Below are 23,629 nucleotides of genomic sequence, written 5' to 3' on the forward strand. Positions count from 1 at the left end.
TGTCACCTATAATAAAACGAGCCCAAGCAATGGCTGCAAGGCAGGGTGTGCAATGTGAGAGCGGTAAACTCCTGATCATTTCCAGGGCGTACCACGGCGCAGCGATGGTGGGCAAGTTTCTCTACGTGGTGGGCGGAATGCGGGGAAGCTCGTACCTGCGCTCCTGCGAACGCTTCGACACCGAGCTGTGTGTGCGGGGTCCCTGCTCGGCCATGCACACGGCCCGCGGCTATGTAGCCGTCGCGTCCCTGGACAACTACGTCTACGCCATCGGGGGACGCGACGGTATGCGTTCGCGCTGTCGAGCGTTTTTGCGTGAGCTCTAATTTGCTAGGCTTTGGGAGGAACCGGCAATGTTTATTCCATTCGTGCGTGCCCTAAGAACATGGTCGTGGGCTTGCCTTATATGGGAGAATTCGTCATTCCTGAACTCGATAAATCTTTAGTACTTTTGGTATTGAGCGAGTAGACTAACTATAGGGATTACATTTTTAATACAGCGTTTGTTCATTGTTTACATTTTTATGAAATGTCATTGTCATTTGGGGCTCCTTGATGCAGACACCGGTCGCACTGCCAGTGTGGAGCGGTACAACCCCGTCTCCAACCAGTGGACTACGGTGTGTTCGATGAGCAGGGCGCGCAGCGGCGGTGCAGCCTGCGCATTCAGAGGTAGGTGTGAACCAATGTTACTGTCTGAACGACAGACTCCGCTCACACCTATTTTTCTCGCGCGCACCCTAAAGAACCTACTCGAGAAGTACCTCAATGCTTAAACGATATACGGTATATCCCGGCGTTTCCGCTCTTTTGCGTCCTTTCTAAGTGAAGGTGTGACTCTAGTAAGCTGTGGAAGTTATTTGCATGCCACGTATGGCTCTTGCTATCGAAGTTGTGTGCACAGGATTGAGGATTTGCATTATTTCAGAACGTTTGTCAAAGTAAAGCTAAGAGTTTGCCGCGCTCTGCGTTGCACGACACAGCAGCCAAGGCCAACGACTTGCGCTAAATTTCGCTACGGTCGTAGCGGCTCTGATAAATCCCGATCCATGTTCCACACTTAGTTGTAACTAAAATTCGTCGTGAGATATTGCTACCACAAGCCATGACAGCCATATCAAGAATCTGTCACAAAATTTGGGGGCGTAATTGCTTGCCCACAGCTACATCTTGTTTCTGTCGACCACCACCGCATCCATCCTCTACACGTAATAAAGCTGCACAAGCCCTGAGGTTCATCTACTGCGGTATTCCTCTCGTCTAGCACGCCTTTCCCACGCCATCGATTGGAATGTTGTTATCGCTGTAAAAAAAGTGATTTTTGAGGAAGAGAAATGGCGTAGTAACCGTGTTACTATTCTGTGGAGACCTCAACCGCGCCGTAAGGAAAGGGGTGAAGGTGGGAGTGAATGAAGTAAAACAGAAAGGGGTGCCGTAGTGGATGGCGCCGCAGTTATATCGAACGCCTGGGGATCTTTAACGTGCACTGACATTAAACGGCACACGGGCGCCTTTTCCGTTTCACATCCATCGAAACGCGGCTGCCGTGGTCGAGTTCGAAGTGGGGCACTCCGGGATAACTGTAGAACCCCAACTTCCAGTTAGGCACATGGCTTCAAAGCATGCAGATTTAAAAATGTCACGCGTACCTCTGCACTTATCCAGTGTAGTCTGAGTCGTCGCGAGAGCAAGTCTGAAGCGAAGCAGTCCTCACGCCCTCACTGTGTCGCTGCCCGTTCGACGCAGGGAAGCTGTACGCGAGCGGCGGCTTCGACGGCCTCGTGATTCTGAGCAGCGTGGAGGAGTACACGCCTTCGTCCAACTCGTGGTGCCTGGTGCAGCAGATGCCGGGACCCCGCTGCAACCACCAGATGGCGGCGATGGCGGGGCGCATCTACGTCGTCGGCGGATACAACGGCCTCTGCCGCCTCAGCACCAGTGAGGATAGAGAGGGAGCGCACGGGCGTGTTCTTCCCTCTCGGGAAACCACGAACGCTGTGCAAGTTCCCTAAAAGAGTCCACGAAAAACATCATCCTTTATTGCCCGCCCATTCATATTCAAGTTGTATTCCTGCCATCGGTGTAGATCGGCGAGTCTGACGTCTTTTTGTTGTCGGTATGTTAGCGGATGTTCTTAGAACGACAATATTTGATGTCATATGCTCTGTAATCCGTAACTTCTAAATTCTCTGAAAAACAGCCTAGAATAGTTGGATAGTTTATACTACTCGCCTTTATACCCGACAAAAGCGTTTGTTACAAGTTACCTTCCCTTTTTAACGCCTTCGAATCGAATAACTTCAATTTATTTATCTGTACCTTTATTTCTCATCATACGCACAACATCATTTTGAATGCTTCCTATATTCGCAAGATTTTATGTTACTGTCTGACTGTTTTTGTCATTGTAGTTTGTTTATGTTAAGGCATTATTAATACCCCTTGTATATTAAAGTTTGACGAATTCTGTATCGCTTTCCATGAATGTTTTTTATGTGCCGCTGGGTTCTTCCTACCAAAATAAACCCACCAGGGACAGTTGGCTGGGCAAGCTGTCTGGGAGAGGCTTGTTTCCCGTCAGCCTCCCATCTCTATTCGTATGATCTCTATCTTTGTTGATCTCTATCCATTGGTCTGATTGTTATCTCTGTTGGTAAGATAACATAATTATACGAGGGTAATAAATTCCAGCATAAAGGCCCTTAACACTTCATACCCTCTATATGCCCTTGCAAGGAAAGTGTGGTAAGCATCAGTGCATGTCCTTGAAAAGGTGGTGATGGTTTCCGAAGTAGCACAATCTTGCCGACTAAAAAACAAAGGCGCTTCGGGCAACGAGAACTTTGGAGTACCAAGGACAGATATTACTTTACAGAGTTCTGCAGACAGAAAAATGTACTCTACCGCTTCAAAACACAGTGAGCATCATGAATCTATCCGTGTCTTGCATGCACCTCTGGCTCCTCAATCTGCGAATCCTGTTTACCGGTAGTTAGATGGTCTGTCTTGGAGAAATAGTCCCTCTTGACAAGTTCAGAGAAACATGAGAGACTTTGCTCAGCAACGGCCGCAGCAAGCTGGACATTTTTATCTTTGTCCCGCGAAAATAGAAGCCCGGTCATTTAATTCAAATATAGTGAAAAAAAAACATGGTGTCCTTTCCCTCAGCCCTAGTCCCGTTGCATATGAGTCTCAGGCCGGCGGAAGAGCGCTGAATAGACCCCAGTATAGGCTCAAGAAAGATATCGCAAGTGAATACCGAATTTCGTTTTCTTTGAATCCTGGAAAGCAGCAGTAACGTTATTGCTGTAAATTCATATGTTACTACGGAAGAAAATCGAAACGCGACGCACTAATACGAATAAATTGCCTTCAGTGTTCGGCGTCGTGGTGGGAGCCAATACGAGAACATTTGAGAGGAAGGCTGAAATGGCTGCAGTTTCAAGAGCTCTCTTACACTGCATTAACGCCTGTTAAATAGGGCCACTACACGGTAGCATCTCCCTTATGCCACCATTATTTTTTTTTTCAACTACGCATCCAACGTCGAAGTTTTAGATGCCTATCCATTGGTGAGTTTTTTCTGTCAATTTGAGGTCTCTCCAGTTGACGCAAGTCTCAAAGGGAGTAGAATTGTTTTGCACTCATTGCGTGCGCCAGCCAGGCAAGAAATTTATTTTCTCTCTTCGTCGCCTATGGGCTGTCGGTAGGCACAAGGCAATATCAATGTGTTTCTCCCCGCAGCCTAAACTTGTGGTCTGCTGACTTGCACGCCCTGCGCAGTGATCGCCAGCGAGAAGGACAAAGCCCCGTCCTCCTGGCAGACCATGGCGCCTATGTGCATGGGCCGCAGCACTTTCGCTGTGGCACAGCTGTACGGAGACCTTTACGTCATCGGCGGATTCAATGGTGCACACCTCTCTCTCTCCGCGTCTCCTCAGCTTCTTTTACGAGCAAAGGAACTGCTTGAATCTGCGTTTTACCACTTAGATACTTGCCTGTCCAGTTGCATTTGCTCGGCAAATGTGGTTTCTGCAGAAAGCTTAAGTCCAGAGTGGAAGAATCCAATCTTTTCACGAAATAAAACGTTTTGTTTTCCTTCTATCAATGAATCAAGCAATCAATCAATCAATCAATCAATCAATCGGCAGTTAATTACGACGCTTTGCTGCTGGACACTCAGATAGCAGGTGTAATGCATAGGCGCAGGGCTGCCCTCATTTTTAAGAAACCCAAGGACTGCTTAGCACAGATTTCAACGCCATATGCATATGGCTGCTACTAGAACACCCCCCCCCCCACACACACACACACACACGTTTATTTCTGAGGTCAGAATCGTCAGTAAGAATAAATATTAGCGAATAAAGAGGATGAGGGTAACAAAAAGAAATAAATCAGCAATTAGAAGCCATAAACTTGATTTCAGAGGCACTAATTGCACGCAAAAATGCAGCTGGGAAAGTTTGCCTAGTGGAAAAACTACAGAAGCAGGCGCTAAGCGCAGCGTCGAAAGATCACTTTTTTGTCTTTTGGCGGCGGGAATCTCTATTATTCCAGAGGTCTTCGTATGCAGTGCGGAAAGCTTTCTTCATATATCTTTTACAACATAATATATTTCCGGCTCTCAGGTTGCTGAAGTTTGGCTGTTGAAGTTTTAATAAATAAAACAACAGATTCAACTTCCTGCCTAAATGAACGGCTATGGAGCCGTAGTTCTCGACCTATTCAGCTGGCAAGAGAAACATGACCGCCAAGAAGTCATGACTGCTTTAAAAAACAGGGCTGAACACGGTCAGTACTCAGCCTCAATACTGCCCCCTATTAGTGTTCTACTTCACGCACATAAAAAAAAAAGAATCAAGTGACGCACTGACTTGTATAACTTTCTACAGTTGAAGACTCTCTACAATGCCGTTTAATCATTACTTTTTACTGAACGCAGGAAGAACCACGACAGCCGAAGTTGAACATTACTCGCCCGTGACAAATACCTGGCGGTCCGCCGTTCCACTGAACGAGCCGGTCAGTGCCATGGCCGCCTGTTACGTGGAGGGCCTCGCACTTGCGAGGCGACTGGCCACTCGTGGTGAGTGTCGTTTTACAGGCAAAAGTGCAGGGCTTCGTCACACAAATTAATGATTAGAGATCGAAAGTTCAGCTCAGCTTGCGCGAGCGGCGCTTAAATTTGAGGGTAAGTTCAGTTACAACCTGCAAGCATGCATAACCTGCCTTGCCCTGGTTAATAGCTTTCTGATTTAATGGAAAGCATCTCTGCTGCTTAGCAAGTTCGATACATTTGGATGAAACTAACTAGTGAGACATGAAAGGGGATATTTTACGTGCACGTGCGCGTTCAGAAAAAATTTTTTGCAATACTCAATAATTGTTCCTTTATTTTGTTTGCAGGAGCGCTCGGGCAATCTGCGTCCGCGCACAATCGTCATGAAACTGGCCAGCTCAGAGAGCTCAGGAATTTATAGCCAACAGATCAAAATGCCACAACACGTTCAACAGCCAGGAGGAGTATCGACAAAATTTAAGACACTTCAGTCGTGCTCGAGGCTCACCACAAAATATCGGATCACTCAGCACGTCCTGTGCGAATAAATGAAGCACTCCTACCAAGGAAGAGATCAGCTATGTGTGCATCTGCAGTGGTGGAATTCGGCGAGAGTTCATTGCGGTGTTGCTCGACCGTAACATTATTATTATTATTATTTATTATTTAGAACATACTGCAGGCCTACAGTAGGCCCAAGCAGGAGGGGCGAATACATAATATATGCAAAAAAGAACAGGATTAGCAAAATTGAAAAATGTTAAATACAAGTTGTAACACAAAATACAGCAATAAATACAAGGCTCAGATGCAAAATACAAAAAGTAAACGCAGAAATAAATGGCTCTCAAATTAAATGCTGTGAAGAAAACATAGAGTCAAAAGAATCAGCTCTGGTTAAGAGATCTGGCGGACACCTGTTCCACTCCTCAATGGTGCGTGGAAAAAATGAGTATTTAAAGGCGTTAATCCTAGCACTGTAAGGGGTTAATGATTGTGTATGATGATTTCGTGTTTGGCGCGTAGTGTTAGGTTTGAGGAAGGGGTCTGCATTCATAGACAGTTTATGGTTTTTTAGTAAGAAAAGTAGTTTCAGTCTTTGAATTTTCCGCCGCAGCTGTAGTGTTTCAATACCGTGAGTTCGCATGAGGGTCGTTGGTGAGTCAGTTACACGATACTTTGAAAAAATAAAACGGACGGCTTTGCGTTGAATCATTTCAAGGGCCTCGATGTTACGTTTAGTGTAGGGATCCCAGACGGTGCACGCATATTCTAGTGATGGTCTTATTATCGAAAAGTAGGTTAATTTTTTAAGTTCAGGTGGGGCAAGTTTTAGTTTATGTCTAAGAAAGCAGAGTTTACGAAATACTGAGGAGCATACGTTTGATACATGTTTATTCCAGCTAAGGTTTCCAGCTAACATGCGCGTCGTCATCGCAAGGCCTGGCCAACTCTGCAGTCAGGTTGTCGGAAAAGCCGACCTGAAGGAATGCCCATTTGTGTGTCTAATTGAAGCGGATTCAACTGTTGAAATATGAAGTGGTCTGTGAGTAGTTAATCACAAAGGAACCGCTAGGCACTGGCTCAATAGGCAGCCAGTCATGAACAACGAAATACGGCCCGACAATACGGCCCGACAGTATTCGCCGTTTTCCTCCGGAACACTAGAAATGCCCACTTCTCTCATTCTTGCGCATGCGCCTACTATAAGCGGAAACAGGCTTCGTGCTGTTGATTGTGAAGTAAGATGGCGGAATTATTGTTGTCGTAACAATTAAATGTCATGGGCAAGCTTCTACTACCGGCAGTCAAGTGCAACTCTCTGCACGGCAGCAGCAGCACTGTGACCTGGGGCCATAAATGTGAGTGGTTCCGGCTTGCAGCAATGCGAACCCCTACTCTGTGATGCAGCCCGAGAGTTGGACATTAAAGGTGTGAAGCACGCGTAAACGTGTTCCCTGCGGTGGCCATGCCAAAGAGTTAGATCTCTTAAGCCAAGTAGGGCGCTGCTTTAGCTCGCTCTCGTTGCATACCCTCTACAACTGTAAAACTTCTTGGCCTCATTAATGAAACTAACCATTTGCTGGCTCGAAAACTTGGTCCCTCGGTGAAGATGAAAGCAGCTTAAGGCCTTTAACAAGGACTGCTGACACGGCTAACAAATTTAGCAGTTTTTCGAAGAATCGTAGCTTCTGAGAACAGGAAAACCTCCCGTGAGAAGAAAATTATCTGGACCGTTAAAACGAACGCTGCCGACTGCGACAGTGCCCGCCAATTTCTGCTCAAAAAATTTCTTTTCCTGTAGTCTTAAGCATAAAAGCTGCCGTAGATACTACAATCAATAAAGTTAGGACTCTTAAGCTGCACCTTTAGTGACGCGATAGCGCCTTCTTTTTCCTCTTCTCATTCCTTGTCTTTCTCACTTCTCACCTAAGCTCAAGTTGCAGTCGTAGTTCGTCGGCACATCGTTCTCGACAAACCCAATGCCACGAACGTCAGCATAGCTTCCGCGCTGTACGAACGGGCAGCAAGCCGCAAGTTTCGTGGTGAACGCGCCTGGGATGTGCGCTGCGTTGTTCGCCGCTCACCGCGTGATTCCTGCGCCCCCACACGGCCCCACTGCGCCCGAACGAGACGAGCGGGAGGCGCTGCCGTCGCGCGCTGTCTGTTGGGGCAGTGGCGTACATTGCGAGGAGGAGGTCTTAGTGGGCGCCGCCTGATGGCGATATGTGCGAACCAAGCGAAGAGGAAAAGTAGCGGAAACGTACTTTTGCTACTCGCATAACTGCGAGTTCTGTAATTTCCATGCTCGTAATTACTAATATACACCACAGCACATGTCTCTAAAGCACCCTTCTAAAACACCATATTCACTAGACGTGCCTGTGTTTATTCCAAACCATACAGTTGGCGGAGTGGTTAGCGCACTCCGAAGGCTTTGGTTCGATTTCCCAACTCGACCCATTTCCTACTCGGTATTATTTATTAATGCTTCTGGGATTTCCCGCTCACGGCCAACGCCGCCGACGCCGACACCGGCGACACGAGGCCCTTAAGGCTATTGTGTTAAAACAAAGCGCATGACAGCCAATTTCTCATGTGTTGCGCACAGCTTGTTTGAGGAGAAGTCGAAATTCTAGCTGCCAGGCAAGCTGTGAGGTAATGCTGTCCTGAGGTTCTGCCTTCCTGACAAGGTTTATTGCTCATCCATGCCAAAATAACTCGGAATCAGGCACGATAGCTTAAATGCACCAATGCCAAGTTTTGCCCCGCCGCGGTGGTTCAGTGGTTACGGCGCTCGGCTGCTGACCCGAAAGACGCGGGTTCGATCCCGGCCGCGGCGGCTGAATTTCTTGAAGGCGGAATTCTAGAGGCCCGTGTGCTGTGCGATGTCAGTGCACGTTAAAGAACTCCAGGTGGTCGAAGTTTCCGGAACCCTTCACTACAGCGTCTCTCATAGCCTTAGTCGCTTTGGGACGTTAAACCCCAATAAACCAATAAACCAACCAATGCCAAGTTTACAAAGCCAGCTCAAGCTACCCACGCTTTCCTTAAACTGTGCGTGGCACGCACTCATTTCTTTCAATCTGCTTTTGCTCCTTCTCATCTCATTCCTCGAGGCGTAGTTCAGGTTTCTCACAGTCCGGTGTGAGACAGTTCTCTGGCCTTCATTTACCACAACGCAACCTAAAATAAACAGGCAAGGCGGTCTCTCATTGCAGCTATAATGCTCTCCTAGACTAAGGGGGTGTAGCGGAGTTTCAATACTCGGGCCTTCTTGCGCAGATCGCCGCCGCTAAACTAGAACGACACTCTCATGCTGCTCTGAGAAGGTCCTACAGTACCGCGAACCGCGGGTTCGTTTGGTTGCATTCTTCAACCTATATATATATATATATATATATATATATATATATATATATATATATATATATATATATATATATATATATATATATATATATATATATATATATATATAGGTTATATATATATATATAGGTTGAAGAATGCAACCGTGAGCAAAGTCCGCTTTTCATCCTCATAGTTGTCACAGAGACGGCACTGCCTGCAATAACGGGCGTAGTGCCTGTGCTGAGCAACCGTTCCCTTCACTGTGTTCTTTTTTTTAGTTCTGGCTCTCTGCGCATATCCTAATATCGGACAGTTTTGCAAAACTTTGTCTGTAAATTTTGAAAAAAAAAATAAAATAATAGTGCAGCAATACACCCACGAAAAGGCTGGGAAAGACAATAGACAAAGTTTTGTTACTTTTGTAAAAGGAAAAATTACTGTTTTAAAGTGGGAATTCACGGTAGAGGGACAGCCAGAAATAGATTGGCACTCTCAAAGCTTTTTCATTTCTTCATACCTCCGGTAGTCATATTTACACTGCTTTTCTTTGATGTTCAGTGGTTTTGTCATCTGCTGCAATTCCCGCAGCTTCTAATGATAGAAGACTGCGTTGCCAGGACTCGGGAATATATACTGAGAGCCCTTTTGGGAAAGCTTGAGTTTCACGCTAAAAAGATTAAATTGCGACGCTATAAACTGGGTGCCATGATGGATGACGTCCAAGAAGTGCTATAGGCTGAGTGCCAACTCACAGTTATGGACATCCATTACTCGGCCTCGAGAAACATCTGTAGCTACGCTGGAACTCTTGGCGCGCTTAATGAATTCAAGATTAAAGTTCTACCTTCAGATGACAGTACTATTCAAGGACATTCATCTATCAAAGTGAAAACATTCAGTTTCCAGAATGCTGGCAGTTGCTCGCTTTTTCAGTTTTGTCAACAGCGCGCCACCAGAATTAATAAGGCAGGATGGGCGGTGACATGGTGTTATGCCGAACCCGTCGTGTGGAGGCAGAACTGCGGGTACTCACATAAAAAAAATTCTAAGACCCATTACAACTCCACTATTCTTTTTCACTGGTGTCCACACTGTTCGCAATTAAAGCCTAACAGCACTATCCATTATATATAGGGTGTTTCACCTAAGATTTTACACAATTTTTAAAAATAGTTTTTTTAGATAAAAGAGCGCTTTTTTCAGCATAGCATTTTCAGCGTTGTACTACATCGGAATACAGCTAAGATGTGCTAACTAGTAGGTTGGTTAACTTATAATTAATAGTTAAACTTTTAACTGTTGCTGTTAGGCTCCTTAACTATTGAAAGGCGTGTATAGCCCACCGTAAACGATATACATATCAATTTTTAATTTTAAAAAGGCGCTCACCCTCGGCGGTGTGGCCCATTAAATAATACCTACATCGCGCCAAAATACATGCGCTTTCGACAACCCTGCAGGCAAAGCGATTTCTCCACTGGACACCCGGGCGCCGGGGATCCCATGGACAAGCCCACCGACGGAGCAGGCGGTCAGGGCTTACAAACGTACTGTCGACGAATACTACACGGAGCAAAATTGGACTTAGCTGATTTACCACCGCCACACCCATATCGTTCCGTGAAGCTCGCATTCTTAGCCGAATAGAGTTTTATCTCCTACATACGCCAGCCAAACTTTATCTATACCAGTACACTTCCACACCTCAGTGCACAAACTGTCCACACACATATGCAGACATAGAACACTGCCTTGCACTGTGCCACGCAGCCTTCCAGTCCCCCGCCTATCCCTTCCCCCTATCCTCACCGTGGCCCATCTGGCTCGCCTCCCTGGATCTGAAGCTGCAACGTGCCCTCGTCGCCTTGGCCCAGGACCTATTGAAAGCGTAATAGAAAGAAGGTTCTAATAAAAGCGTCACACCGCCACCACCAGTGGACGTAACTCGCCGAAACAGCTAAATTTTGTTGGGTCACAGCGGCGATGGTAGCCGCGTTTCTGAAATTCTAAAAACTGACATAGATACTATTTAAAGTGGGCTAGACTCGTCTCAGTAGTTAAAGAGCCTAAAAGTAATATTTAAAAAGGTAACCATTCAGTATTGATCAACCAGCCTGCTAGTTAGCCCGTCTTAGCTTTATTTCGATGTACTATACGCTGACAATGCATTGCCGAAAAAAGCGCTCTTCTAACTCAATAAGTCTCTATTCAGACACTGCGTAAAGGCTTAAGTGAAACGCCCTGTATATTCACCCGCATGTAAAAGCTACGACCGTTGCTCTTTACTCTGTCGTTAAAGGTTCCTGTCTAATTTTCAGTCCTGAGCTAATGGCTCATCACACACGGGCTCCCAGCGCGAAATTCTGGGAGAAAATGTGTTAAGGCCACTACTATGCGTGTCAGTCACCGCGTTTTCTTTTTCTTGAACGAACACGAACAACTACAGCGTTCCTCTTTAATATAGTTCGGTTTCGGGGCTTCAACTTGCGCTAAGAATCCACTGCCTTTTAAAGACAGCGCATTTCTCAGAAAATTGTGGTCCTAGTAGTTTGGAGCCCTTTACCACAGCACTCACCTTCGCATAATTATGCTGGTTTGAGACGGAAACGAATCATCTAAACATTTAAGTAAAGAAGATAACCGTCGATTTGTTCTGTCCAGATATTTAGTGATGTTTTCCGATGTTTTCCGCGATGTTTTCCTCGGTGCCGATTAATCTTTCTCATGCGTTCCAGAGACCAATGTCAAAGAATTATTGAAATCGGAGCATCTAAACGAAAGTTATTCTACTTTAAAAATTCAAGCAATAAATTAAGAATAGCTCATTAGCTAAAGACAGGACAATTAAATGAAGACAAATGAGCTAATCTTCCATGGCAAGTGAAACGTGCTGTACAATCTAAAGTTAGGAAGACCGGGATTTCACTAGTAAAATATCTTGAAGCCAGGTTAAAATCTTCATATTATTCAATCCTACTACACGCATAGCCATCCACTCCAGAGACACTGCTGCGAACTATAAACATGTGTCGGGACTGTAATTTCCGTAAGATGACAATGGCCTGCAACAGCTCATAATATGCCGCCGCAGTGCGTCGGAATAAACCATCCGCCTTAACTGCAACTGTCATTTCACAAAATTTTCTCTTCATTTTATAATAATTTTAAATACATTTTTTCACATATTACGTTCAACCTAACAGTGCATCACTAGTTTAGCTTTGCTGCCTTTCCTTCAAGCCTCCACTGCACTCCCCCAGCGCAGCGGCAGTTAACGAGCATGGGCCGCTGGAATCCTCGTGTTTAATAACAGTTATCTCTCTCTCTGCCATCCCCGACGTCTGCCACCGGTATCTAGATGGTCTCTCTTTCATCCTACGTCACACAAGCTCTACCTCTTTTGGATTTTTGGTACTCCCTGTGCCTTAATAGCAAAGAGGCGTCGTCGAAATGCCGCATGCGTTTTGCTCGGGTCTTCTCGCGTGGACACGCCATGGCTTCCCATTGGGCGCGCTGCGAAGTGACATAGCCCTCGTTGGCTTCCCCCGTCACAGCCCAACCTAAGGCGAGAGCCGGTGACAACGACGCCCGCTCTACGTGGAAGTCTCTTCCGGTGATGCAGCATCGCTGACAACTCGCTGTAGCGCAGATTGCTGTCCGCGGCTTCCGTTTCTTATTTCCTAGCGCGCCGTTTCCTGTCCGCGAGGTTCTGACAACAGTTGTTGGTGCGCGTCTAGAAAGCTTCCGCGCCTTCCTGTTCTTTGTCGTGCGTGTTTTGCCTACTCCTAATGGCGTCTACCTTCAGCAGGATGCGCCCTCTGAAGTCTTCTTCTTTCTTGCCTGCTTCTTTCCATCAGCGCAGTGGAGACATTAGATGACCCTGGCGCTCTTTTGCTTCGCTACCTTTTGTTGGCAAATGACTAGCTAAATTAATGATTCAAAGACGCCGTCGGGGCTTACACCAATGCCTCATGAAAACGACAATGCTCCTCATCAGATTCTTGTAAAAGCTTAGCCTCTCAATGGAAGGCAAAGCTGAGCATGAAGGAAATTTACATGAGCGCGCATTGTTTCCGGTACGGTTAAAAGAGTGCACAAAGAAATAAACTTTTTACAAGAGTGGCTTTTTCCTTCAGACACAGACGAACAGGTCTACAACATGCGACCAAGGTATAGTACCCTAAAGAAATTCGTAAAGGAACGGCGGGTAGAGATTTATGGAGCATGTGACAGGAACAGGGCATCGGGAGCAAGAAGGAGTGCGCGGCCAAGAATGATGCGTGAAGGGTGTTGGTATGCGGGGGCAAGGACGCCATGTAAAATGGAACTAAAAGTCGCACAATGGTTCACACAAGTCACACAGTAAATGATTAATTTTTTTTATTCGAGATGCTTGTAAACGATTAATTACTCTGAACGCTAACATTCATTAGAATATAAGAAGTTATCTTGGTGATAAGTGTTTAATTTTGTTGTACAGATTTTCTTTTGTCATGCCCATTAACCTTACATAGAGATTGCAAATATCATCCTTGGCACCTAATGAGTTTTTTTTCTCTAGTAGAGTCTTTTCCGCAGTCATAACTTCTGCAGAAAGGGTTTTAAAATTTGGTAGGAGTAAATGCACCAAAATGCCTCTGAAAGAAAATGATACCAAAAGCAGGAAATAAATGGGCTTCAGGAAGCAGAGGGGGTATATAAAAAATGAGAGAGACAGGAAACTGTACCAGGATAGATGAGAAACAGGTAGGTGGTGATAAGATGAAGAAGCAGTGAAATTAAAATGTAATTAAATACGGTTGGTTTGGTTTATTGGGGTTTATTGTCCGAAAGCAACTAAGGCTATGAGGGACGCCGTAGTGAAGGGCTCCGGAAATTTCGACCACCTGGGGTTCTTTAACGCGCACTGACATCGCACAGCACACGGGCCTCTAGAATTTCGCCTTCATCGAAATTCAGCCACCACGGCCGGGATCGAACCAGGCCGCGGTGGCTGAATTTCGATGAACCCCAATAAACCAAACCAATCGTATTTAATTACATTTTAATTTCACTGCTTCTTCATCTTATCACCTGCACCTACCTGTTTCTCATCTATCCTGGTGCAGTTTCCTGTCTCCCTCATTTTTAAATACGTTTTAAAAAACGGACAGAATTACTGGGAGAAATAAAAAAAGAAAAATATGACAGTGGCTTATCTCTGCTATGCCAGGATATACATAGCGTGAGCGCGCAGCGGCGAGCGCGCGCGGCGGGGCGCGCCAGCTGTGCACAGTGACGTCACTCGCTCCTCGCGCATGCGCAGTATGGTCGACGGAGGGAGCACGCGAAATCACAAATCGCAAAAATCAAAAATCGAGTATTCTAAAGGTGTTTCTACCGTGACCGGCATTTCAGTCACGCAAACTGCTCTTTCAACGAATGTGGTTGCTACATTAAGAAGCAAAGTAAGTAAATAGAAAAGTACAACATTATCTCTACTAGATTTTCATGGTAAAGTGGCACTGCACACGCTATTGACACATCATTTACTTTCCGCGTGAGCTACATACTTGCGTCAAACTAAGCGGCAATGTTTCAACTTTTTTTTCAAAGGAATTACCACCCTTTGTTAAAAAAGATATTTCCGAAAATTCGATCACGAACAGCGCGTCCATTCTCCAGCCTCCGCCCACAATACGTAGAGAATAAAAAATGGTTAGCTTTTAATGCACTTAAACTGAGTAGACGTGCGAAAGCATGTGTTTAGCCTGACTGGCTCCGTCAAACGTGGCAGCAGGCTTTAATAGTTTTAAAAGTTTAACGGTTTTGGAATGAACACATATGTTTTACGAGCCTTACTAACGCAAAGAACAAACACACGCTATGAACATCGCACTAAAATATTCGCGTTGCGTAAGTTTACAAGGTATGTGTCGAGATCAGCAATAAAAAAGAGGTGTTAGAATTTGCGTTCTTTTTCCTTACCCGAAATAAATTCTTCACCGCTGTTCACCTCACTTCCCGCGTAGCTTTTAGTAAACATCCTCTGGTTTCGCCGCATGCTTAAACAGCAGCTTCTCGCACTTTGACTAATTTGGTACACAGAGGAAGGCGCCCTATGAGTATAACCAAAACTGCCCAAGAGGTTCTCCCAAAGTGTAAAAGATAAATAAATACTTTCTTTTTTTCTAATCGTTATAAAGTTGTGATTGTTGCCAATTGCAGGCATCATGAGAGCCGCTGGCCAAAACATCGTCTCCGGTATGTGCATGCAGATATACTGAGTTTGGCTACGTGTACGCTCATGTGGGACGAGTCTAGATGCAAATGGACCACATATCATATGGTTTGTTTATGCCAGGAGTGCGAATTGGCACCGTTTATCGTGGTGTCAGCCAGAAGGAGTGCTGGGGAATATAGAATTTGGAATAAATTCGAACGGCGTGTTACCTAGGGAAGTCCGCAATCCAAGATCCGCAAACAAGCGGCGGTGAGAGGGCTTCACATATAAAGCTTCAGTATCTCTTTCACAACGAGTAAAATTTGGGTGCTTCGTGGTTACGACCGATGGTTGATGCTGAAGAGGCGCGCTCGAGGACTGTAGTCCCAGAGGGCACTTCGCAGCACGCATGCGCAGTGCCCCCGGTGTCCCGCAGGTGCTGCACAAGTACGTGGTATGTGCGCCAGCCAGCGGATCCGCGACGGGTCGCCGCTGGACGCCCTGCGCCTGTACGCCGACTACGGAGCGCCGGCCCTGTCGCAGAACCTGAACATCTACCGGCACATCGCTGCCAGCGTGTTCGCGCTGCCGGGCCTCTACGGTGCGCAGGCCTACCGAACCTGGTCCGAGCTCAGGGACGTCCTCCATGACCTCGTAAGCAGGGAGGGGAACTGCGCTCCATAAACCTACTCGGGGACTGGAAAGCTCCAGCAATTGCCTATGCGCAGCGTATGAGTTCGATGGTGATGCTGGAAACTTTACTGTAGACACCCTTTATCCGGGGCTGTAAAGGGTAGAGGAGGAGAGACTGATGGGGCGAGACAGTGTCGGTAAGGCCCAGCTAGGTAGCCGGGCGCACTAGTGCTCGCATGGTGGCCGCAGAGGGCGAGAAGTGCGTCAACCGCTCTTTGAGCCCAGTGCGATGTGCGTGCAGAGATGTTCATGTAGACTATCGAAGTGAGGCACCATGCGGACAGCATCACAAGGTGTGTAGAGTGTTCGGTGCTAATGTACAACGCACGCAAAGGAAAGGTTTGTAGCCGACTCGAGACTCTGTGCAGGGTTTTTAACCAATGGTTTTGTGCCTGTGTCGCCCAGCTACAACCTAATCGGAACAAAAAATCGCAAGGTCGCTGCAGCGTAACAAAAGTGGTGATATTTTCTCTAGTCTGAGTTTTCGCTACAAATGGAAAGAAAATGATCAGGCGATGTTTGAACACAAAGGCCTGCGTGACAGAAGACAAAAAAAAAAAGGTGCCGCGTTTTCGCATGTGTATACGCTCGCGATGTCCTCAGCAATTGTACCCACTCGTGCAGGTGAAGAACCTCGAGGCCAGCGGTCAGGACGTTGGCGACTTCGACAAGCTGCTGCTCATCAGCAACTATTACGCCACCCGATCTGCGTGCCAGGGTCAGGAGACCCTCGCCGAGCATGCCATGAAGATCTCCGTGTCGCTGCTGCGCTACACGGAGTACATCCCTCCGGACAAGGCCTTCTACGAGGCGGGGCTCGCCTGCAAGGCACGCTGTCCGCGCAATTTTCCACCGTGCACTACCCGTGTAGGCGAGAAAACGTCTACACATGACAAAGAAACTTTAAAACCTCCCAAGTAGGGCTATGCGAATATTCTAAATTTTTGAATATTGTATCGAATATCGTCCTATTTGTTTCGCTGAACGAATGAAATAGTGCACATTCAAAAATATTCCAAAAAAATCGAACGCAATCTAAAGTGTTCGAATGGTTTTCGAACAGCAGGTGCAATTTTTGAATCGGGCACGTCATACTTCTCTTCAACGGGTGTTTCAAAAACAGGGCCCCCTTCGCTGATGTAGTACAGCTCTGCCTTGGTTGGTGTGCAGGTTCAGCGCCACGACGCGGTGCATTTGTGTGGCCGCGCTCGCGGTGCTGAAATATATGGCCTTCAAGACTGGGTGACGTGTGACTGGGTTCAGCCAGGCCCAGCAAACCCTGCTTTCATGCCTGACATCGGAGGCCATGGCTCATAACTCTCGTCCCTGTCATCAAATGAGATGTGGCGCTAGTTCGTTCGCCGTCGTCGTCAGTAGCAAAGGGTAATTTCCTGAGGCGCATGAAGTGACGACCACAGAGTGAAAATGCTGACTTCGTGCATCGTGCCTCGCAGTTGAAATCACTGTTGCGTCCTTCGATAGCTACAGCTTTAACTCCAAGAGTTACAGCGCCGCCGCTAGCTCTTCTCTGTTTCGCATGGATATTCGTCTTCTTCGAATATTTGCACAAGTAGCGAATGATCATACAAATATTTGATTCATATCCAGTTCGGTTCTTTCATTATTCGATTCTAATTCGATATATAAACTATTCGTATTCCATTCGGTTTCGAAAAAAAAAGTATTCGCACACCCCTACTCATAGGACAGAAGCTCTACAGGAGAACATGCCGGTGGAACTTCTCATTCCTATTTGCGCGCTGCCACCTGCAGACAGAAGCAGAGCACGAGGAATCGTGGCGAGGGAGACCACTGTGTGCTAGAACTGTCACCGAGAGCGGACAGCAGGAAGCCTTTGCTTCTTTTTTTATCGCTTCGCTCTTTGTCACGCACTTTATAGATGATTGGCAGGCGGCAGTGTGGCCTCTGTTGCCAAACCCGCTGTGAGGCGGCGTGGAAGGTGACATATGCACTCTCTTTTCTTTCCAGGCAATGAACAGAGAGGGAATGGCCTTCGTTTTCTGGAACCATTACCTGGACATATGCGAAGTACGTTGCCCTCGGAGCATCAGATGCGCAGTGCACGGCTGTTTCTTATAAGAGAGCCATACGCACGCATCTCGTAGGGATTGCCTATGAAATGGTATTGGCGAGGGGGGGGGGGGGGGGGGGGGGGACTTCACTGCCAGCCGAACACGCAAAGCAGCATGCTGTATCTTCGGTAGCCTTCTGTTTTGTTTTTCTACTTTTCTAGTATTCGTTACTTCAGTGCGGGGCATTTTACCGTGTTCGCCAACGAATAATAAGTTTGGTTCGAAAACAGTGAAGCGCGGCGTTCTATTTATCCTGAAGCTCAAAACTTAATTGGTATGGGCAATTGGTATTGCATGAGCAATTAGGGAGAGTCGTGGTGGAGGGCTCTGGATTAATTCAGAGCACCGCAGGTGCGCTGACAACGCACAACACACGGGAATTTTTGCAAATCGCCTTCATCGAAGTGCGGACGCCATGGCAGGGATTCGATCTCCCGACCTTGGAATCAGCACCCGAACGTTAGAGCCACTCAGTCGCCGCGGCGAGTCTCAAAGCTTAATAAACGCCAGGACGCCACATTGAAGAGGAGGCTCCATTCGCGACAGCGAGGCACATGCTTTTTCGAGTGCGGTATTACGCTTACGTTCACGATATCGCGAATGCCACGCCACCCTGCGGGTATTTCGAGATGAAAACTTCAGTTTACATTGAAGTGCATGCGCTTTAGCTTACTGATGGGGCGAGACAGTGTCGGTGAGGCCCAGCTAGGTAGCCGGGCGCACTAGTGCTCGCATGGCGGCAGCAGAGGGCTACCACGCCAGGGAAATGACTGTGCCAGCGCCCAACGGTAGTGGTACACGGTGTTGAGACGCGGGCTCTCAGTTGCCGTCGGGACGCGGGTCCGCTGTCGCCGACCGGCCGGAGCAATGAATAGGCGGGGGTTGATAAGGAGCAGCGTGAAAAAAAGGTATATGTATTCACATATCTACAAGCAACGAGAAGCACGATACATGGCACGATGTAACACAACAGGAAAAGACACAAAGGAAACGCGAGCCCTTAAATAGAGTCGGCACAGACTCCCGCCCCTTTTCGTCCAATCAGGAGCGTCCTGGTGGGTGATTGGCATGCAAAACTTGAACGCCAAACCCGGTAGCGTTCCGGTAGCTGTCCGGCCCGAACGCACAACGCGCTCCACGATGACGACGCGCGGGCTCGGAGAGACGCAGTCTTGGACGCCGTCCTTGGGGAGCGTCTCGGTAGCTGACCGGCCGAACGCGCAACACTCTCCACGAAGACGACGCGCAGGCTCGTTGAGACGCAGGCCTGGATGCCATCCTTGGGAGCGTTCCGGTGTTGGAAATTCACGTTCATAACAACGGTAACGTTATGCTAAAAAAGCTCTGAAAACGCCGCATACCGTTTCTTCCTACTTCGTGATTCCAAAAGCATTATCAATGCTTATATACCTACGAAAGACACCGCGTTAACACCGCATTTTTTTCGACTTGAGGTCGTATGTTGTGACGACTGTTTTCTTGATCTATTCTTTTTCGTCGCCGCCGTTCATCGCTGCCGCCTGTGATGTCATGGCCGACAGTTGCAGCAAGCAGTGCCAGTCGCATGTGCTCGTATCGAAGGCAAGATTAAACGCTGACATCGAGGCAGGAGAATGGATCGAGAAAAGATGACCTCCTCTCGCAACGCGTGTGGCGAGTCGAAGTGCCATTGAAGAGGCCTTGCAACGCTTCCTTCGCTTGAATCGTGCGCTTCATTCAACTCATCGGTACACTGGCGACGCACATTGGCGCCAGGATGGCCTCTGCACGCCGTTGAAAACTAAACGACTTCAATGGCCGGTGTTTTAGGTCAGAAGGACGTTAGAGCCTGTTGTCGAGCGTACAACCAAATAATGCGCCCACGTCTAACGCTGAACGGAAGGCTGCACAAAGGTGTATCCAGACGACGGACCACGGACCTGCTTTGGCCCGTGGACTAGCGGTCACGTGGGGTCTAGCTTCCGGTCTACGAGATCCGCGCATGGTCCGCGGACAGAATCGTGCCAGAAAAGCCAGAACATTTTTTCTGGCGGCGGAACACGGACTTTTTAGCCCACTGGCTCACTTCAAGTCTGGCAACTACGTCACACTTGTCTCTCCAGGCAGGCGATTCACCACTGCTATCATTCTGTGCGGCAAGGCGACACTAGCGAAAGTAGTATTCTTGCGCGCACTGTCAACATGTCAGCGTAGTCGGGCGATGCTACGTTTTACGTTTTAGGCTCACTACAGCTTTGTGGCTCGTTTACACTCGGGCATGAAAGCGAGCGAAATCCGCCGCCTCCGGAGTGCTTCCTAGTAGGCGCTTCAAAGCCGCCACGACGTCGCTTACGGCGTACACAGATATAGAAAATAACATAAATTGACGCTGTCTACGCGCCGCTAAACTGAGTATTCTACGCACTGCTAAACCTACACACCGCTAAACCAATTCTCACATTTCCCACGTTTATTTCACCGCATGAAAACATAGACATAGCGATAAGCTCAGCCTAGTGGCGCCATCTAGTTGTGAAGACGGAAACCATTTCTGTCAACAAACCTACGCTCCTCTTAAGCCTAGAAGCGGGAGAATCGTCACTCTAAATAAAACATAAAGCAAATTTTTCACTCATAAGTTTTCTTATAGGCGAGATGGCACCAAGCGAAAGATCGGTGCCCCATTTATGGCCAGTGAAGGCAATGTCAAAATTCAGTAAAAACGAAGAATTGACTCCGAAGCGAGCGGTCCTGCTTCGAAGCGCGCCGCCATGTATGTTGACTGCAACTTCCTCCTCGCCGCAGCAGAAATCGGTCCCGGACTGATCGGGCTTTCCGCTAGGCATTCAGAGGGAATCGCTGCCGCGACGGCGAATTCCGCTTGCCCTCGCCGCCGAATGCCGAAGCTTGAATGCGCCATGAAACGAGCGCTGCTGCAAGCGGATCCCAGAGCTTTTCGCTTGGCCCGCCTGATCGCCTGCTCCTTTGGGCCGTCATGTGAATGCTGTCGCCGGACGGGCCCGGCCGGGCCACGCACGGTGGACCCCACGTGACCGGTCCGCGGACCAGTCCGTGGCCCGCCGTCTGGATAGGCGGATGGCTGCGCGCGTTTCCCATGAGTCGCCAGTCTAGCGTGCATAGCTTCCAGTATGCCAGTGCTACCAATAGAACGAAAACGCGTCAGAGGCTGGAAACAGGGCTGTCAGCGAAGTGTTTTGCAGGACCTTTTTTAGGTTACGCGCGGCAAACACTCCCCGTCATACTTTGGCGGTCAAAGGTCCGTGCGACGCGTTCCTTAGCGCTTAGGAGCCAACTTGTGCACTCTCTCATCCATGCATGGCTGGGCGAGTACTGAAAACAGCGCTCGCTCACGGTAAGGAAAACGGTATTGACACTTAAACCACATATCGCACTCATTCACGTTTCGCGCCAACCACACATCGCACTCATCGTGCCACTGTCGCGCCAGGTGAAATTTCATCGCCTGCAGAGCATCTCGCCTGCGGGGGAAAAAAAAAAAAAAAACGAAAACTAACAAAACGGTTGCGAGTGTGTACCGCGAAGGTTTGAGCGTTTGCTGTGATGTGAGAGCAAAGAACCTTTCAGAAACACGCTGTGCTGCTGCTGGCCCCGCAGATCCTTGGCGCGCTGCCAAGTCCGCCGGGTGAACCATCGCAGCCGGCGCTGGCCAAAACAAAATCACTGGACGGTAGCGAGTTCGTAATGCGAATGATCCATCTTGCGATGGCTTGTGACTGCGAAGAAATAGAGACATATTAGAGTTGATATACTGGTGCATCCGCCTCGTATTCGGCACCTGGTGGGGGCTGCAGGAGGTGCTGCTCATATGTCGAAGATGCATTTTCGCTATGGGTGCCCGAAGGCGGAGTTTTACCAGTGAGTGCTTGGCGGACGCCTATGGCAACGGCGCAAGACTAAAGAAGGGGCTAAGAACAGGTAACGGTGTCGCCACCAGACCACCACTCTGAAATAGAAATGCAGACGTCAGGTACAGAACAAATTTTACGTCACAGAATGAACCAAAGGTTTATTCGGAATTTTGATTTGAGGGGAAAGTTGTGGTAATTTCTGGCGGGGATGGGGGTTTAAAATTATAGTACGGGGTAGTTATGCCAACCACACCATATAATATACAAGGGGGCATGGTTGCGCGCGAAAAAAAAAAAGATATGTGAAAAGGGGTATAAACCTTTCGAACCAAGTGATACCTTTCCGTTATTTATTTCTACTTTCCGACTTGCTTGCAATTTCAGGCCATTGAAGAGGGATCATTGGACACATTAGATCATTCCGACTTCCAAAACACCGACATCCCGTTCGAGGTACCTCTTCCGGAAAAAATGTTCCTCGATGTAAGTACCACCTTCGCTACACTGCGTCAAATGCGACTCTCCGTTTTTTTTTAATGCTCTATTTGCATGACAATGAAGAATACTATGTGTTATATCTTGCCGAAGCCGCAGGTACGCATGGTCATTGTACTGCATGCCTGGTGAAGCCGTGGACTCCCATGCAGGAACCTGTCTCTCTTTTACGGTGGGAGCCGTTGATGGGAGCCCACCATGACTCGTCGTGTAATTGAAGCCCTTGTAGCTGTAGAAATACGCAAGCCAAAACGACGCAATCCGAAAGCCAAGCCAAGAGAGAGGCGAAGGTAGGAAATAACGAAAAAAAAAACGAAAGGAGAATAATAAAGGCGGGAAAAAGAAGGGAGAGAAACTGGAAGGACATGACGGTTGTCGCCGAATGTTTTAACTAAACCGTAGCCTATTTTAACCGATATATATATATATTTTTTTTTCTCCACAAACCTTGTTTTCTGTTTTGAATTAGCGTCCGACACATGCCTCCTGATGCTGAACAACTATGAAGAGAGATGTGAAAAAAACAGCAGGGAGGAATACATCCAAATGGGCTATTGGCGGGGTAGTTGGTCCTTGAAGTCGAGTGAAGGAAACAGCGCACACGACAAGGACGTGACACAACAACACAGGTGCCAAAATAAATTGCAGAAAAGAAGAACAAGGCTGACTCCATCTAAAATAGAGAATCGGCTATCTATATCTTGGTCATGACAACAACACACGACGGTTAAATATGAAGGAAGGGATGGTAAAACTAGCTGGTACATATATTCGCCACATATATATTCTATAGCTTTTCCCAACATATGTTACGAATAGCTATTGGATTAACATGCCGTCTTATTTCTTGTACTCCTCATTCCAAAGCAATCGACATCAGGTAAGACGTGCTTCAAACGACTGCGCCCCGTTCATTCGGAAGGAAGGATAGCGTATACGCGGCTTATACGGCTCTCAAATGCGTGCCCTCGCATGCTAGCGAAAAAGGTGTACCACTGTGGGCCCCAAGCATGTAAAATGTAAAAGCATGTAAAAGGCGATGTCCCAAAGGACTGCGTGTTTAAACGGTTGGATGGTAATGCCGTTCAGGTACATCGCAGCCTCCAGTTGGGCGAACCACCCGCCGACGCCTGCAGGCCGGAACGCTGGGAGCGGCGGGTAGAAACTTGGGTCCTGCCAGTACGCCATGCTAGGACGCCGCTGGGATAGAAGGCACGGTTCACCGGGTCACCACTGTTGAAGATTTGCGGGGTCTCAGCGGAGCACCAGAGCAAGATGATCAGCGTGGCAGACTTCCAGTTGGGTCGAGGGTTGCACCTGTGATTAGCAACATTTTTCTGAGCGACATGGATAGGAAGGT

At 47.7% G+C, this 23,629-nt stretch overlaps 1 protein-coding gene across 1 annotated transcript; it reads left to right on the forward strand.

The window, feature by feature from the left end:
- Positions 1-212: 212 nt before the first annotated feature.
- LOC149353246 (uncharacterized) lies at positions 213-17,129 on the forward strand. Its single transcript, XM_089575781.1, has 7 exons — positions 213-285; positions 562-672; positions 1,747-1,938; positions 3,784-3,909; positions 15,556-15,773; positions 16,437-16,640; positions 16,983-17,129. The coding sequence occupies exons 1-7, from the start codon at positions 213-215 to the stop codon at positions 17,127-17,129; spliced, it is 1,071 nt and encodes a 356-aa protein (XP_089431907.1).
- The last annotated feature ends 6,500 nt before the right edge of the window (positions 17,130-23,629 follow it).

This window comes from Amblyomma mixtum, chromosome 3, assembly GCF_055824585.1.
Source record: "Amblyomma mixtum isolate Tamu chromosome 3, ASM5582458v1, whole genome shotgun sequence".
Lineage (NCBI taxonomy): Eukaryota > Metazoa > Arthropoda > Arachnida > Ixodida > Ixodidae > Amblyomma > Amblyomma mixtum.